The 13805-nt window shown below is 40.4% G+C and overlaps 5 protein-coding genes across 6 annotated transcripts; 4 read left to right on the top strand and 1 right to left on the bottom strand.

Moving 5' to 3' along the window:
* LOC104711258 (hydroxyproline O-galactosyltransferase GALT6-like) lies at window positions 2747-5629 on the top strand. Its single transcript, XM_010427947.2, has 7 exons — window positions 2747-3776; window positions 3857-4095; window positions 4194-4484; window positions 4606-4734; window positions 4815-4988; window positions 5082-5189; window positions 5282-5629. The coding sequence occupies exons 1-7, from the start codon at window positions 2879-2881 to the stop codon at window positions 5492-5494; spliced, it is 2052 nt and encodes a 683-aa protein (XP_010426249.1). The 5' UTR covers window positions 2747-2878; the 3' UTR covers window positions 5495-5629.
* LOC104711260 (hydroxyproline O-galactosyltransferase GALT6-like) lies at window positions 5658-6629 on the top strand. The gene is made up of 4 exons (XM_010427950.2): window positions 5658-5712; window positions 5793-5966; window positions 6060-6167; window positions 6260-6629. The coding sequence occupies exons 1-4, from the start codon at window positions 5659-5661 to the stop codon at window positions 6470-6472; spliced, it is 549 nt and encodes a 182-aa protein (XP_010426252.1). The 5' UTR covers window position 5658; the 3' UTR covers window positions 6473-6629.
* On the bottom strand, window positions 6736-10329 carry LOC104711259 (protein enabled homolog). 2 transcript variants are annotated; one of them, XM_010427949.2, is made up of 10 exons: window positions 10134-10329; window positions 9730-9823; window positions 9549-9634; window positions 9391-9446; window positions 9221-9284; window positions 9059-9140; window positions 8600-8970; window positions 8008-8399; window positions 7315-7411; window positions 6736-7213 (listed from the first exon to the last, which is right to left on the bottom strand). In XM_010427949.2, the coding sequence occupies exons 1-10, from the start codon at window positions 10233-10235 to the stop codon at window positions 6980-6982; spliced, it is 1578 nt and encodes a 525-aa protein (XP_010426251.1). In that variant the 5' UTR covers window positions 10236-10329; the 3' UTR covers window positions 6736-6979. The 2 variants fall into 2 exon arrangements, with proteins under 2 accessions (XP_010426251.1, XP_010426250.1); XM_010427948.1 differs by lacking the exons at window positions 6736-7213; window positions 7315-7411 and adding an exon at window positions 7435-7815 and having other exon boundaries at window positions 7911-8399.
* Window positions 10448-11548, top strand: LOC109126168 (hydroxyproline O-galactosyltransferase GALT4-like). The gene is made up of 2 exons (XM_019229255.1): window positions 10448-11192; window positions 11291-11548. The coding sequence occupies exons 1-2, from the start codon at window positions 11100-11102 to the stop codon at window positions 11528-11530; spliced, it is 333 nt and encodes a 110-aa protein (XP_019084800.1). The 5' UTR covers window positions 10448-11099; the 3' UTR covers window positions 11531-11548.
* On the top strand, window positions 11688-12479 carry LOC104715382. The gene has a single exon (XM_010432792.1). The coding sequence runs from the start codon at window positions 11688-11690 to the stop codon at window positions 12477-12479; it is 792 nt and encodes a 263-aa protein (XP_010431094.1).

Genomic DNA, 13805 nt, shown 5'->3' on the forward strand with positions numbered 1-13805 from the left:
CCGCAATTGTACTAACATTGGCATTTTTCATGGTGAGGTTTATAAAATATCTTTTATCTCTAGTTCACCACTAGTTCACCACTAGTTCACTCATATCCTCAGCCATTTCTATAAAACAACATTTATGTTTTAACTTAATAAGGCAAATAATTTATGAAATAAATCCTTGAATTTAAACCAAATAAATTATCCAATACATAGAAATAAATCAAGCATAAAAGCATAGTCTTAAAACCAAAATAAAAACCGAAAATTTCATTCATCCTCTTAAGGAGATAGGGAGTCTATGGGGAGTCATCCTTCTCATGATCTTTATCATCGAGATGCACCACATTTGTTTCTGCATCCATCTTTAGTATCACCGAAAGCCATTCAAACATGTCTACATATGTTTTGAAGCTCCTTTCACGAATTTGCTGCTGGAGCAGTTCATCATCAGTGTGAAAGGTTGAGAGTGTCTTCTCTATCAAGTCCTCTTCAGTGACCTCGAGACCACATAACTTTAGGTTTGTTGCTATCTTAAATAGCTCTAAGTGGTACTCATACAAGGAATCGAAATCATCGATCCTTATTGTTTCCCAATCCTCTTGAGCCTTTGGTAGTACAACTTCTTTGTACCCAAATCTGTCTTTTAAGTCTGTCCAAAGTTCAAGAGGATCTTCAACATGGAGGTACTGCAGTTTGAGGTCCTCATCCATATGGCGGCGCATATACAAGCTTGCCGTGGCCTTGCTCCTTTCGGAACACTCATTCTCACTCTCAATGCACCTGAAAAGATCTCTTGCTTCCAGGTTCATCTTGGTGTCTACTACCCATTGCAAGTAGTTATCACCGTCTCTTTGCAGGATAGCGTAATCTGGGATTTTAACACTTGCCATCTGTGCAAAACAGAAACAAGACATCCGAGTATTAGCATGCGATATTTGAGATCGAACCATGCACTCAATCAATAGGACATGCGATATTTGAGACCGACCATGCCTTAGGCCATGCGATATTTGAGACCGACCATGCCTTATCATATTTGGTTTTTGGTTTAAATTCATGCATGCAAGACAACAAAAGCAAATAGGCTAATGCATGCAACAATTTCAAGTATGTTTTCCTTTTCTTAAGTTTCCTTTTTAATCTAGGATTTAGGACTTAGGATAATTGCTATATTTTTAGGTACTTATCCTTGTTAATATTTTAATTCCGAATTCAAGTTTCACAAATATGGAAATTTAACAATTCTATTATTCTTGATCGGATTCAACCCTAGAACACAAGGAACTAAAATTCATGCAGCCGATTTTTCTAGCAACCTAACATGGTCCGATTTTATCTTATGATGCATGAAACAATCCAAGTTTAAATCTCCTAGAACAGTTAGATCAATCTCTCTATGCTTCTAACAATTTAATTCTAGGTTCTTATGCAACATAACAATTCAAGCAATCTTAGACTATGCAATCAATCAAATTCGGATTTTAAAGCTTGATGTTTATGGTGCAATTTCTCAAACAATCTAACAACCTAAGCAATCTGATTTTAAGTCTTAGGATTTATAGAATTTAGGGTTTGTTAGATTGTGTACTTGGATGTTTTAATGGTCCGATAGTTTTAGGTTTAAATTCGGTCATAAGGTTTTGAGAGGGTTCGATATAGTTTACCTTAACACCTTAGGATTCTGACCGGATATGATCTGGGAGCTAAAGACCTCAGATTTCTCACGAACCTCGAACAGCTTCCACGGACCACGAACCACGAACAGCCTCCTTGCGAACTGAAAGCTGCTTCCCGCGAACTAGATCTCCTTCCCGCGAACTAGAACTTGCGCGCGAACTCACCCCCGAGCCAAGTAACTCCAAACCTCGATAGGGTTTTGGTAGAAACTCGATCACAAGTTTAAGGAAGCTTGTGTATCGGACAGAACTTCGAGATCAAGAGATTCTCGAAGAAGAAGAAGGAACAAGAGGCGATTTTTAGGGTGTTTAGGGAAGAAGGATCGGCGGCTGCCTATTAGGGTTTTAGGGTTAGAGACTCGTGCTGATAACGTGTTATGAAAGTAGAGGTTTAGGGATAAACTCTTGTGTTTCTTATTATTGATTCCCAAAGGTTACATGCATATATATAGTAGATTACAAAGCTAGGGTTAGACCGACATAAGAGTGTATGGCCGAGTAAGGCTTTGGCCAATGGGCCGAGCCTATATGGACTGAGTATGGCCGATGGGCCTAAGCTCCATGGCTTAGTATATGGGCCGGTCTAGTGAGTCCACTAAGTGTTTCACAACAATCATTGATTTCTTTTAAGTTTTTTACAAAAGAAAAAAAAAAAAAAATCCAACTGCAATTGCCCGCAGCCGCAAACGCTTGCGGGAAGCAGCTTTTAAAATTCTGTGGTTTGGAGCGATTGGGAGCGATTAAGAACGATTGGGAACGATTTGTGTAATTGGTTCCAATTGCTAGCAACCGCTACCACCCGCAAACGTTGCGTTTGCGGGAGATAGCGGGAGAACCAGTCACCACCTCAGTTGCAAGTTCTGCAACTTCGAGTTGTTTTAGAATTCTTCTTATAAATTATCCACAAAAACAAGAACTCGTGTATTTTTAAAAATAATGCCGTTGAGAAAGAGAAATCCAACGATCTTAAAATTTTGAAAAACTATTAAAAATAAAAATAATTAAAAAAAAAAAAGTTTATGATGTGACTGTAACGGCGGTTTTTTTGTGTAAATGTCAGCATCAGTAGTAATGAAGAAGGCTTATATTTTCAAGTTCTGAATAAACAAACTTGTTCATCATCATCTCTTCAAATCAGTTCACTGTGAAACTGATTTGAATCCGTTCTTGATTTTGATTTTATGTGGATAATTCGAGAAAAAAATAAGTAAGCAATGAGGAACTCGAAGCTGTCAAAACCAAACAAGTGGGAAAATTTCGTAATGTTCGTTTCTCTCAGCAAGAAGAGATCTGTTCAGATACTAATGTTGGTTGGTCTACTGTACATACTTCTAGTCACCACGCTCGAAATCCCCGTCGTCTACAGAAACGGGTTCAATACTTTATCACAGGATCGGTTGACCCGACCGGAGAAGCTCGGTAGCGAGTGGGATTTGCAAGAGAGACCAGCTCCGGGTCGTCCCTTCAGGAGATTAATCTACCGAGAAACAGAATCGGAAGCGCCTGCTCGAGCTCTGGTTAGCTCAGAACTGAGAAGAACGGTAAGGATTATATCCGGGTTGAAGTTTGAACCGGAAAGATTCGACCCGAGTAGTAAAGATGAGTCCTTTGAGCTCCTTGAATCCGCCAAGGTAGCTTGGGAAGTTGGTGGGAAGCTATGGGAAGAGCTTGAATCTGGGAAAACCTCAAAAGCTTTCAAGGAAGATGAGGAGAAGAAGAAACGTGGCTCGAGTTCTTGCCCGCTCTCTGTTTCGTTATCCGGGTCGGATCTTTTAGCTCGTGGGAACCTCATTGAGCTTCCTTGTGGGTTAGCTTTGGGATCACACATCACGGTGGTTGCGAAGCCTCGCGCTGCTCACTCAGAGATGGACCCGAAGATAACAATGTTGAAGGGAGAAGATGAAACTGTGAATGTTTCACAGTTTATAATGGAGCTGCAGGGGTTGAAGGCAGTGGAAGGTGAAGATCCACCTCGGATTCTTCACTTTAATCCTAGGCTTAAGGGTGATTGGAGTGGTAAGCCTGTGATTGAGCAGAACACTTGTTATAGGATGCAGTGGAGCTCAGCTCAAAGATGTGAAGGTTGGAGATCTAGTGATGATGAAGAAACAGGTCAGTTCAATGTACTGTTATACTTTATTAGTAGTTAAGAGTTGCAGACACAGGTTCAAAGAGTGACCTTTGTTTCATAGTTGATGGTCAGGTTAAGTGTGAGAAATGGGTTGGAGAAAATGGTATATCATCTAAAGAAGAGCATAACAAGGCAACATGGTGGCTGAGTCGTTTTATACGCCGGAGTAAGAAAGTAACTGTAGAATGGCCATTTCCATTCACTGAGGAGAAGCTCTTCGTTCTTACACTAACGGCTGGATTGGAGGGTTATCACGTTAGTGTTGATGGGAGGCATGTCACATCCTTCCCTTTCCGAACTGTAAGTGATGCTTCAGAACATTCTTTGAATTGCTTTTGGAGCAGTAATAAAAGATCATAAAGTGATATTTGTTTGTGTGTGCTTTTGGCTATATGAAGGGTTTTACGCTTGAGGATGCTACTGGTCTAACTGTTACTGGGGATATAGATGTTGACTCTGTTATTGCTGGCTCTCTCCCAACCTCGCACCCTAGTTTTGCTCCTCAGAGGTACCTTGAGCTCTCAAGCAACTGGCAGGCCCCATCAATACATGATGAAGAAGTTGAGTTATTCATTGGTATTCTTTCTGCGGGTAATCATTTTGCTGAGCGGATGGCCGTGAGGAAGTCTTGGATGCAGCATACACTCATCCGATCTTCCAAAGTAGTGGCTCGGTTCTTTGTGGCATTGGTAAGTTTAGCGTAGTTGCAGTAAGGTTCTTTGAGGCTAGTCGTTTTAGGTCTTCTTGATCCTGTTGGAATCAGTAACTTTTCCAAACAAAGTTAATGCTGAGTGTTTGGTATTAACGTAGCACTCGAGGAAGTCAGTCAATGTGGAGCTAAAGAAGGAAGCTGAATTCTTTGGGGACATAGTTATAGTGCCTTACATGGACAGCTATGACCTGGTTGTTCTGAAAACTGTTGCAATCTGCGAGTACGGGGTGAGGTTTTTATTCTAAGAATCAACGAGTCAACAAATTTGGTGTCATTTTTTCAGTGAATTCAACATTTTGGTTTGTAGGCTTATCAGTTGGCTGCCAAATACGTTATGAAGTGTGACGATGACACATTTGTCCGCATAGATGCGGTGCTTACTGAAGTGAAGAAAACACCCATGGATAGAAGCTTGTACATTGGCAACATCAATTATTATCATAAGCCTCTTCGCCAAGGGAAATGGGCTGTTTCATATGAGGTAATATTTGAAGAAATTTGGTATTTCGCTTCTTTGTTCCAGGAATGTAAAAAATCTCAAACTCTTACTCAATTTATTCAACGAGTTCTACAGGAATGGCCTGAGGAAGATTATCCACCTTATGCCAATGGTCCTGGCTACATACTGTCAAGAGATATCTCCCACTTCATCGTAAAGGAGTTTGAGCAACACAAACTAAGGGTAACTGATCATCTTTGTTTGAAAAAGAGTATTAGAGATAAGAATTTATAGCTATGTGATGTGTAATATACATCATTTTCATCCTGGTTTAGTTATTCAAAATGGAAGACGTGAGCATGGGAATGTGGGTGGAACAGTTCAACAACAGCGTGAAGTCTGTGGATTATGTGCACAGCTTTAAATTCTGCCAGTTTGGTTGCATAGAGAATTATTTAACGGCGCATTACCAATCGCCTAGACAGATGATCTGTTTGTGGGACAAATTGGTCATGACGGGCAAACCTCATTGCTGCAACTTGAGATGACACAACAGTGCGTTGTTTTGTTATGTTTATATCGCTTGGTCGTGAGAAAAAGAATTATATTTCCAATGAGAACAGCTTTTGTTGCATAAAAAATAAGCGCCTTTGCTGTTTCTGTGTAGTCAATGAATCCTTGTAAAAATCATTCATTTTTTCCCCNGCCTTACATGGACAGCTATGACCTGGTTGTTCTGAAAACTGTTGCAATCTGCGAGTACGGGGTGAGGTTTTTATTCTAAGAATCAACGAGTCAACAAATTTGGTGTCATTTTTTCAGTGAATTCAACATTTTGGTTTGTAGGCTTATCAGTTGGCTGCCAAATACGTTATGAAGTGTGACGATGACACATTTGTCCGCATAGATGCGGTGCTTACTGAAGTGAAGAAAACACCCATGGATAGAAGCTTGTACATTGGCAACATCAATTATTATCATAAGCCTCTTCGCCAAGGGAAATGGGCTGTTTCATATGAGGTAATATTTGAAGAAATTTGGTATTTCGCTTCTTTGTTCCAGGAATGTAAAAAATCTCAAACTCTTACTCAATTTATTCAACGAGTTCTACAGGAATGGCCTGAGGAAGATTATCCACCTTATGCCAATGGTCCTGGCTACATACTGTCAAGAGATATCTCCCACTTCATCGTAAAGGAGTTTGAGCAACACAAACTAAGGGTAACTGATCATCTTTGTTTGAAAAAGAGTATTAGAGATAAGAATTTATAGCTATGTGATGTGTAATATACATCATTTTCATCCTGGTTTAGTTATTCAAAATGGAAGACGTGAGCATGGGAATGTGGGTGGAACAGTTCAACAACAGCGTGAAGTCTGTGGATTATGTGCACAGCTTTAAATTCTGCCAGTTTGGTTGCATAGAGAATTATTTAACGGCGCATTACCAATCGCCTAGACAGATGATCTGTTTGTGGGACAAATTGGTCATGACGGGCAAACCTCATTGCTGCAACTTGAGATGACACAACAGTGCGTTGTTTTGTTATGTTTATATCGCTTGGTCGTGAGAAAAAGAATTATATTTCCAATGAGAACAGCTTTTGTTGCATAAAAAATAAGCGCCTTTGCTGTTTCTGTGTAGTCAATGAATCCTTGTAAAAATCATTCATTTTTTCCCCTTTATCAAATGATGCTATTTTGATTCTGATACTTTAAACCAAATTCAAACTGAAGGTCCGTTTCTATGGTCGGTCACCCAACCAAAATATTCTCAAAATGTTTTAGCTTTTACTTGAAAACATCTTTTAAGAGGCAAGCTCTCAGAGTTGCTGTATATATCAGGAGAGGCAAACTCTTGAGAGTTGGTGAAAGAATACAAAAGGTGAAGAAGATAAACAATCTTCACTTCTCCTGTGGAATCTACAATCATTGAGGTCGTCTAGTTTCATTTTTTTACTACTGAAATGTTTTAATAATATGATCCATAAAGAAATTGCTTCATCTCCTTACGCAGTCTCATAGCTTCTATTCTAGCCATCAAGTGCTCCTAGAGCTTTCATATCCTCCAAGAAAGCAGAATAAGAGGCGTCGATGCTCTGTGGCTTTGACGGTGCTGATGTGTTGGTGGCCGACGCTGGCTTCACCGGGGCAGCATAAGTTGTAATAGTCCTTGGTGTAAATCCCAGGGTGGTCGCTGTCAAAGTGTTTGGCTTTGGTTTGATTGTAGCTACTGACTCTCTTTTGACCCGAACTGATGCAGGGACCTGAATATCAGAAAACAAATCAGAATCCAAATGAATGTACAGATAAATGGGCCATATAGTTAGTTATGCACTATTTATTATTGTAAATCATGTCCACTCACCATGGATGTAAGCTCAGGTGTGTGCTGAGCAAGTGGTCTCTTGACAACCGTAGGAGCAGCAGCTTTTACATAAGATGGTTTTTGTGGCACATATGGCCTACTCATTNAGAATACAAAAGGTGAAGAAGATAAACAATCTTCACTTCTCCTGTGGAATCTACAATCATTGAGGTCGTCTAGTTTCATTTTTTTACTACTGAAATGTTTTAATAATATGATCCATAAAGAAATTGCTTCATCTCCTTACGCAGTCTCATAGCTTCTATTCTAGCCATCAAGTGCTCCTAGAGCTTTCATATCCTCCAAGAAAGCAGAATAAGAGGCGTCGATGCTCTGTGGCTTTGACGGTGCTGATGTGTTGGTGGCCGACGCTGGCTTCACCGGGGCAGCATAAGTTGTAATAGTCCTTGGTGTAAATCCCAGGGTGGTCGCTGTCAAAGTGTTTGGCTTTGGTTTGATTGTAGCTACTGACTCTCTTTTGACCCGAACTGATGCAGGGACCTGAATATCAGAAAACAAATCAGAATCCAAATGAATGTACAGATAAATGGGCCATATTTATGCACTATTAATTATTGTAAATCATGTCCACTCACCATGGATGTAAGCTCAGGTGTGTGCTGAGCAAGTGGTCTCTTGACAACCGTAGGAGCAGCAGCTTTTACATAAGATGGTTTTTGTGGCACATATGGCCTACTCATTGCATGTCCATCTTGAAAATTAGGCGCTGGTCCTGGAGGAAGTGGCGGTCTCGTCATAGGAGGTGGTCGAGCATAAGGCAGCCTTGGGACTCCTAGATGAACCAACATTCCATGAGGAGGGGGTCCAGGAGGGGGACACATATCTGGAGGCAACGGTGGAAAGTGTAATACCCCTGGATGCAGAAGATCAGGCTGTAAATTAGAGAGTAAAGCTGGTTGGTGGTGTTGAGGTAAGAGTGGTGGTGTAACCGTTGTGGAGAAGTTAGCATCTTGAAGATTGCTACTACTAGTATTAGTATTTAGTGGACCACCATCAGACCCATTGCTTACAGGTTTCGGGGGAAGCCCAGGCGGGGGAGGAGGGATAAAAGTCACAGTAGAGACCTGCACGATGAGAACGCAAAATGAATCTCGCTTTAACCTTTCTCTGATATGTAACTTTCATAAGACAATTTTGATTATTGACAACCTAATGCAGAATTTTAATAATCCACAAACTTGCTTTGTCCTAACTTATAAAAAAAGAAAGCTATCAGTCACGCATTGGTATATACTCTAGAATGAGTTTCAGTGCAAAAAATTACCTTATGGTCGCTGAAGGTTTGATCTGATGAGGAAAGGATATTGCTACCAGTTTCACTTCCAGTAAGGCCAGGTGGAGGTAGTTGGGAAGATTGAGAAAGGGGAGGAGGTGGCGGAAGAGGAGGACGAACTGAAACCCGCTCATTTGGTGGGGGACCAGGGGGCGGTGGTGGAAAAGCAAGTCCAGTAGTTGGAACAGGAGGGTTTGGAGGCAACGGAGGTGGAGGTGGAAGAGGCAAAGTAGAGCCTGGGCTACTGCCATTTATTGGGAGAGGTGGAGGCGGGGGAGCAGTCACTAAGGCATCTTCTGACTCAGTATTTGAAGACGATACAGCACCGATAGAGAAAACGCCATCTAAAGGGATTCCAGGTCCTGCAACATCAACAAATTTTATTAAGAGAGAGAAGGTAGGAAACATTGTATGGGTAAAGAACGGCATGTGACAAAAGAAAAATAGTACCTATTGAGGATTTATACATGGGTGGCTTTCCATGGGGAGGGGCACCAGTCGGGTTCAATGTAGGATGATAATAAACAGAATCCTGTCATCAAACAATATTAAGGTAAGGGAAATCTAAAAGCAGGAAAGAGAAACAAAGACGAAGAGAAGCTAAGTAAGTACTTGTGGTGTTAGGTTCCTTGATCTTGCATCCTCCTCGCCAGTTCTTCGTTGTTGGGGTAGGTGGCTATATAGAAACACAAGAAACAAGATATAAATCATAGGAAGCCAGGGGCATCTCATACTCATATTAACTTTCAATACTGATAGAACTAAAGAACTCAACAACTCACCTAAACATAACAGAGGTTGTAGGCTTCCCCTGCTCCTTCATTTTCTCCTCATGTTCCTGGAGAGAAAAAAAAAAACACAAGAGAAAGAAGAATAAGACGACATTCAATTCCAACAATGTACTCATCCTAATAAGAAACCAAAAGGATTCTGTTTATACCTTTCTCTTCTTCACAACCATCTGCAATGTATCTTCAAGTTGTCTCTTTTTATGTTTCCTTGCTTTGTCTAAAGCACCTTCCGCCTCTACACCATAATCAATTAGAACCTTTGTGTCAGTTGCTTATAAGCTGATAGACTTTGCAAATTAAGACTATAGGATAATGAGGATGACGACTTACTTGACATATCGAGTTTCCTGATCTGTTCCTTGATTTGTTCAGGATCCTTCTTCAAAATTCCCACCTCTCTTACTTTATCTCTCACTAACTTGTTCTGCGTTAGCAACAACAAAAGTCTAATTAACCCACACAGAAAGGCAAATAAAAACACATTATTTCACAAATTATAAACCATAGAATGAAAAAATTAATATCGTTGTTCAAAAGACTTCTATTGAATATGCGAAAGAAAACTAATGACAACTTGATACTCTGAGCACGTCTTTCAAATTTCATGTTATAAACAAGAGCTCGAGAAGCTCACAACAAACCAAAACTAAAACCATTCAGCAATTCGATTTTACAAATAAGCATCCCTAATAGAATTGTTCAAAAAAATAAAAAAATAAACCCTAATTACTTACACGGAACAGTTCTTTCTGTCGTTGCTCTTTGCGGAAGACATCGGTAGGGTTCATCGCCTTCCCTCCTTTCGTCTTCTTCTTCAGCTTCATCTTCATCTTCATCTTCGCTTGTTTCCCCCAATTCCAATTCCAATTCCAATTCCAATCCCAAAAAGAATTTGTAACTTTTACTTCCCTTGATCGCACAATTTATGAACTTTGGATTCCCTACTATATATGTGTTTTTTTAAGTGTTTTAATAACAGATACAAATGGGCTATAATTTAATTAAAACGCCCATACTTGGCCCATTAATTCATTTGGACTAAGCACGTGCGGAAACACATTGTAAACTATTTTCATCGGAGAATTAAAACTGCCGGCGGCGAATGAGAGATGCGCAGAAGCTACGCCGCCGATCTGGCAACTCTTGGTTTGGTGGTGGTAGGTATTGATTCGTGTTGAGATTCTCCAGTTAGTGTGTTAAGAGATTAGATTAGTGTGATCTGTAGATGAAGCAGAAGATTTCACTTACATATGGAGCTAACGATTGGTTTACATGTGTGGTTTTTGTGAGAATTAGTGAGAGGGTTTTGTCTTTGTTGATGGTGGATCATGGTGGTGTTAATGATACAAGTTGAATGAGTAAACCCTTTTGGCTTGGTTTCTCTCTGTTGAGTGCTCGCATTTATTAATAAAACCTTTTGGCTTACTAATACATTAAGTCAATAGAGTATCTGCTTTATACCAGCCACTGTCCACTGAATCTGTTGCGTTCAATCATCCCTGAGACATTTGATGTAGTTACCATTTTCAAGCCAGTTAAAGGCAGCCACGGTGAGATACTATATTTGCTCTGTGAAGTTGGTTGGTTACTTGTATCTATTTGTGATAAGAAAGCTTCAAGAAAGGAACATTGTTTGTCTTGCTTGTGGTTGGTTGATAAGAACTCAAGTATATGATCAGAAGACTGTTTAATATTAGAAGATGTATATACCACTCAGTCAGGTGAATAAGCATATGCAGGGTTGTCACGTTAGTGTTGACGGGAGGCATATCACATCCTTCCCTTTCCAGACTGTAAGTTATGCTTCAGAACACTCTTTGAATTGCTTTTGGAGCAGTAATAAAAGATCAGAAAGTGATATTTGTTTGTGTGTGCTTTTGGCCATTTGAAGGGTTTTGCACTTGAGGATGCTGTAGAGATCACAGCACAAAACGATACAGTTTTGTCTTCAGGCTCAGGAAGTGTCAAGCCCATAAAGCCCAAGGCCCGTCAACAAGAGTCAAAGAGTCTTCAACGTCTACCTGCAAGAGACAAGAAAGTATTAGCAGAGGATGAAGGACATAGTACGACAGTGACATTGCACAATCGATTCAAGGTGTTGGGACCAGTTGATGAAGATGATGCCACATAATCTCTCACAGCTGGTTGATCAAGGAACACTCTAGAATCTAGGTTTAATCTTGTGTAACTATATAAGAGAACCTCTTGCAATGTAACCTTCTTAAGGATTGAATAATAAGAAACAGAACAATCTTTCACTCTGTTACTTTCTTCATGGTATCAGAGCCATGGACGGAACCATGGAACCTTACTTTTCACCTTCACTTCACATCTCAAACTGTGTCACCATAAAGCTCACTGAGCAAAACTATATCATTTGGAAGTCCCAGTTTGAATCTTTCCTGCGCACTCAAGCTCTCCTTGGCTTCGTTAATGGAGCTGCCAAACCTCCTGATGAAACCATCCCCATCCGCAACAACAAAGATGGCAGAGTCGAAGACATCCTCAATCCAGATTTTGAGAGTTGGTCCAGATCTGACCAAGTTGTTAAGGCATGGCTGCTTGGTTCGATGTCTGAGAACGTCCTGCGACTAGTGGTAGGAGCTTCGACAGCTCAAGAGGTATGGGAAACTCTGATCTCTCACTTTAATCGCACGTCGTCTTCTAGGCTTTTTGAGTTACAAAGACGTCTGCAGAATGCTGAAAAACTTGACAAAAGCATGTCTGACTATCTTAGAGGAATTAAAGACATATGCGATCAGTTAGACTCCATAGGGGATCCTGTTAGTGAGAAAATGAAGATATTTGCAGCATTAAGAGGTTTAGGTCGTGAATACGAACCTATTATTACGGTTATTGAAGATTCCTTGGATCGACGTCCTGAACCTACTTATGAGAATGTAGTCTCTCGTCTCACTGGTTATGAGGATAGACTCCAGGGATACTCTGTTTCAACCGATGTCTCTCCACACCTTGCCTTCAACACTACAAGGTCATCAAGTTATCAACACAGGGGACGTGGTAATAGAGGCAGAGGACGAGGAAGCTACTCAACCAGAGGACAAGGCTTTCATCAATAATTCTCATCTCCAAACCCGTCTCGACCTGCTGTCAACACTAATGACAAACCTCTCTGTCAAATCTGCAACAAACGAGGACATAACGCTTTTGAATGCTGGTATCGCTTTAATGAGGAGTTTCAGCAGCCTGCTCAACCTGCAATTAATGCTGCTGCTTTCTCGGCTCTACACATCATTGATGTCACAGAGGACAACAGCTGGTATCCGGACTCTGCTGCAACAGCTCATATCACCAGCTCAACTCAGCGTTTGAAACAAGCTCAACCATATCACGGTTCGGATATGGTCATGGCAAGTGATGGGAATTTCCTTCCTATCACTCATGTCGGTTCTGCTAACCTCCCTTCGACGTCAGGTAATATTCCTCTCAAAGATGTATTAGTATGTCCTGAAATTGCAAAGTCTCTGTTGTCAGTGTCAAAACTAACCAAAGACTATCCATGTAAAGTTTCTTTTGATTCTGACGATGTTATTATAAAGGACAAAGCAACACACAAAGTTCTGACAAAGGGAAGGGAAAATAATGGCTTGTACAAGCTGGATGATCCCAAACATCAGATGTACTACTCGACGAGACAAGTCAAAACCAGTGATGAAGTATGGCATCAGAGGCTGGGACATCCAAATCAACAAGTTCTTCATTTTTTATCAGCAAATAAGGCAATTGAAGTTAATAAAAGTACCAACAAGGTGTGTGAGTCATGTCAGCTTGGGAAGAGTTCAAAATTGCCATTTAGTTCTTCTACTTTTAATACTACAAGGCCTTTAGAGAGAATCCACTGTGATCTCTGGGGTCCTTCTCCTGTTTCTTCTATTCAAGGATTCAAATTTTATACAGTGTTTATTGACAACTTCTCAAGATATTGTTGGCTTTACCCTTTAAAGAAAAAATCTGATTTCTGTTCTGTCTTCATCAAGTACCAGCTTCTTGTTGAAAATTTGTTGCAAACAAAAATTGGAACCTTTCAATCAGATGGTGGAGGAGAATTCATAAGTCAAAGTTTCTTAACACACTTACAAAAGGCTGGAATTCAACATTTTGTTTCATGTCCTCACACCCCACAGCAAAATGGAATTGCAGAGAGGAAGCATCGACAACTGACTAAGATGGCTCTCACCTTGATGTTTCAAAGTGCAACTCCACAAAATTTCTGGGTCGAAGCATTCTTTACCTCTAATTTCCTCTGCAATCTTCTTCCAACCATTGCTCTTGTAGGACACAAGAGTCCACACGAAGCTCTCTTTGGTAAAGAACCAGTCTACTCTGCCCTCAGAACTTTCGGTTGTGCGTGTTTTCCTACCCTGAGATCGTATGCTCAAAACAAG

The sequence above is a fragment of the Camelina sativa genome, chromosome 9 (assembly GCF_000633955.1).
Source record: "Camelina sativa cultivar DH55 chromosome 9, Cs, whole genome shotgun sequence".
Classification (NCBI taxonomy): Eukaryota; Viridiplantae; Streptophyta; class Magnoliopsida; order Brassicales; family Brassicaceae; genus Camelina; species Camelina sativa.

What these genes read in the sequence shown, in the direction of transcription:
- LOC104711259 (XM_010427949.2), bottom strand. Translation starts at nt 10,235, where the DNA reads ATGAAGATGAAGATGAAGCTGAAGAAGAAGACGAAAGGAGGGAAGGCG. An exon ending in TGGTTGTGAAGAAGAGAAAG is followed by an intron (nt 9,447 to 9,548) that starts GTATAAACAGAA and finishes TTTTCTCTCCAG; the next exon opens with GAACATGAGGAGAAAATGAA. An exon ending in ACAACCTCTGTTATGTTTAG is followed by an intron (nt 9,285 to 9,390) that starts GTGAGTTGTTGA and finishes GTTTCTATATAG; the next exon opens with CCACCTACCCCAACAACGAA.
- LOC104715382 (XM_010432792.1), top strand. Translation starts at nt 11,688, where the DNA reads ATGGACGGAACCATGGAACCTTACTTTTCACCTTCACTTCACATCTCA.
- LOC104711260 (XM_010427950.2), top strand. Translation starts at nt 5,659, where the DNA reads ATGGACAGCTATGACCTGGTTGTTCTGAAAACTGTTGCAATCTGCGAG. An exon ending in TTGCAATCTGCGAGTACGGG is followed by an intron (nt 5,713 to 5,792) that starts GTGAGGTTTTTA and finishes TTTGGTTTGTAG; the next exon opens with GCTTATCAGTTGGCTGCCAA. An exon ending in TTGAGCAACACAAACTAAGG is followed by an intron (nt 6,168 to 6,259) that starts GTAACTGATCAT and finishes ATCCTGGTTTAG; the next exon opens with TTATTCAAAATGGAAGACGT.
- LOC109126168 (XM_019229255.1), top strand. Translation starts at nt 11,100, where the DNA reads ATGTATATACCACTCAGTCAGGTGAATAAGCATATGCAGGGTTGTCAC. An exon ending in CATCCTTCCCTTTCCAGACT is followed by an intron (nt 11,193 to 11,290) that starts GTAAGTTATGCT and finishes GGCCATTTGAAG; the next exon opens with GGTTTTGCACTTGAGGATGC.
- LOC104711258 (XM_010427947.2), top strand. Translation starts at nt 2,879, where the DNA reads ATGAGGAACTCGAAGCTGTCAAAACCAAACAAGTGGGAAAATTTCGTA. An exon ending in TAGTGATGATGAAGAAACAG is followed by an intron (nt 3,777 to 3,856) that starts GTCAGTTCAATG and finishes TTTGTTTCATAG; the next exon opens with TTGATGGTCAGGTTAAGTGT. An exon ending in AATGGGCTGTTTCATATGAG is followed by an intron (nt 4,989 to 5,081) that starts GTAATATTTGAA and finishes CGAGTTCTACAG; the next exon opens with GAATGGCCTGAGGAAGATTA.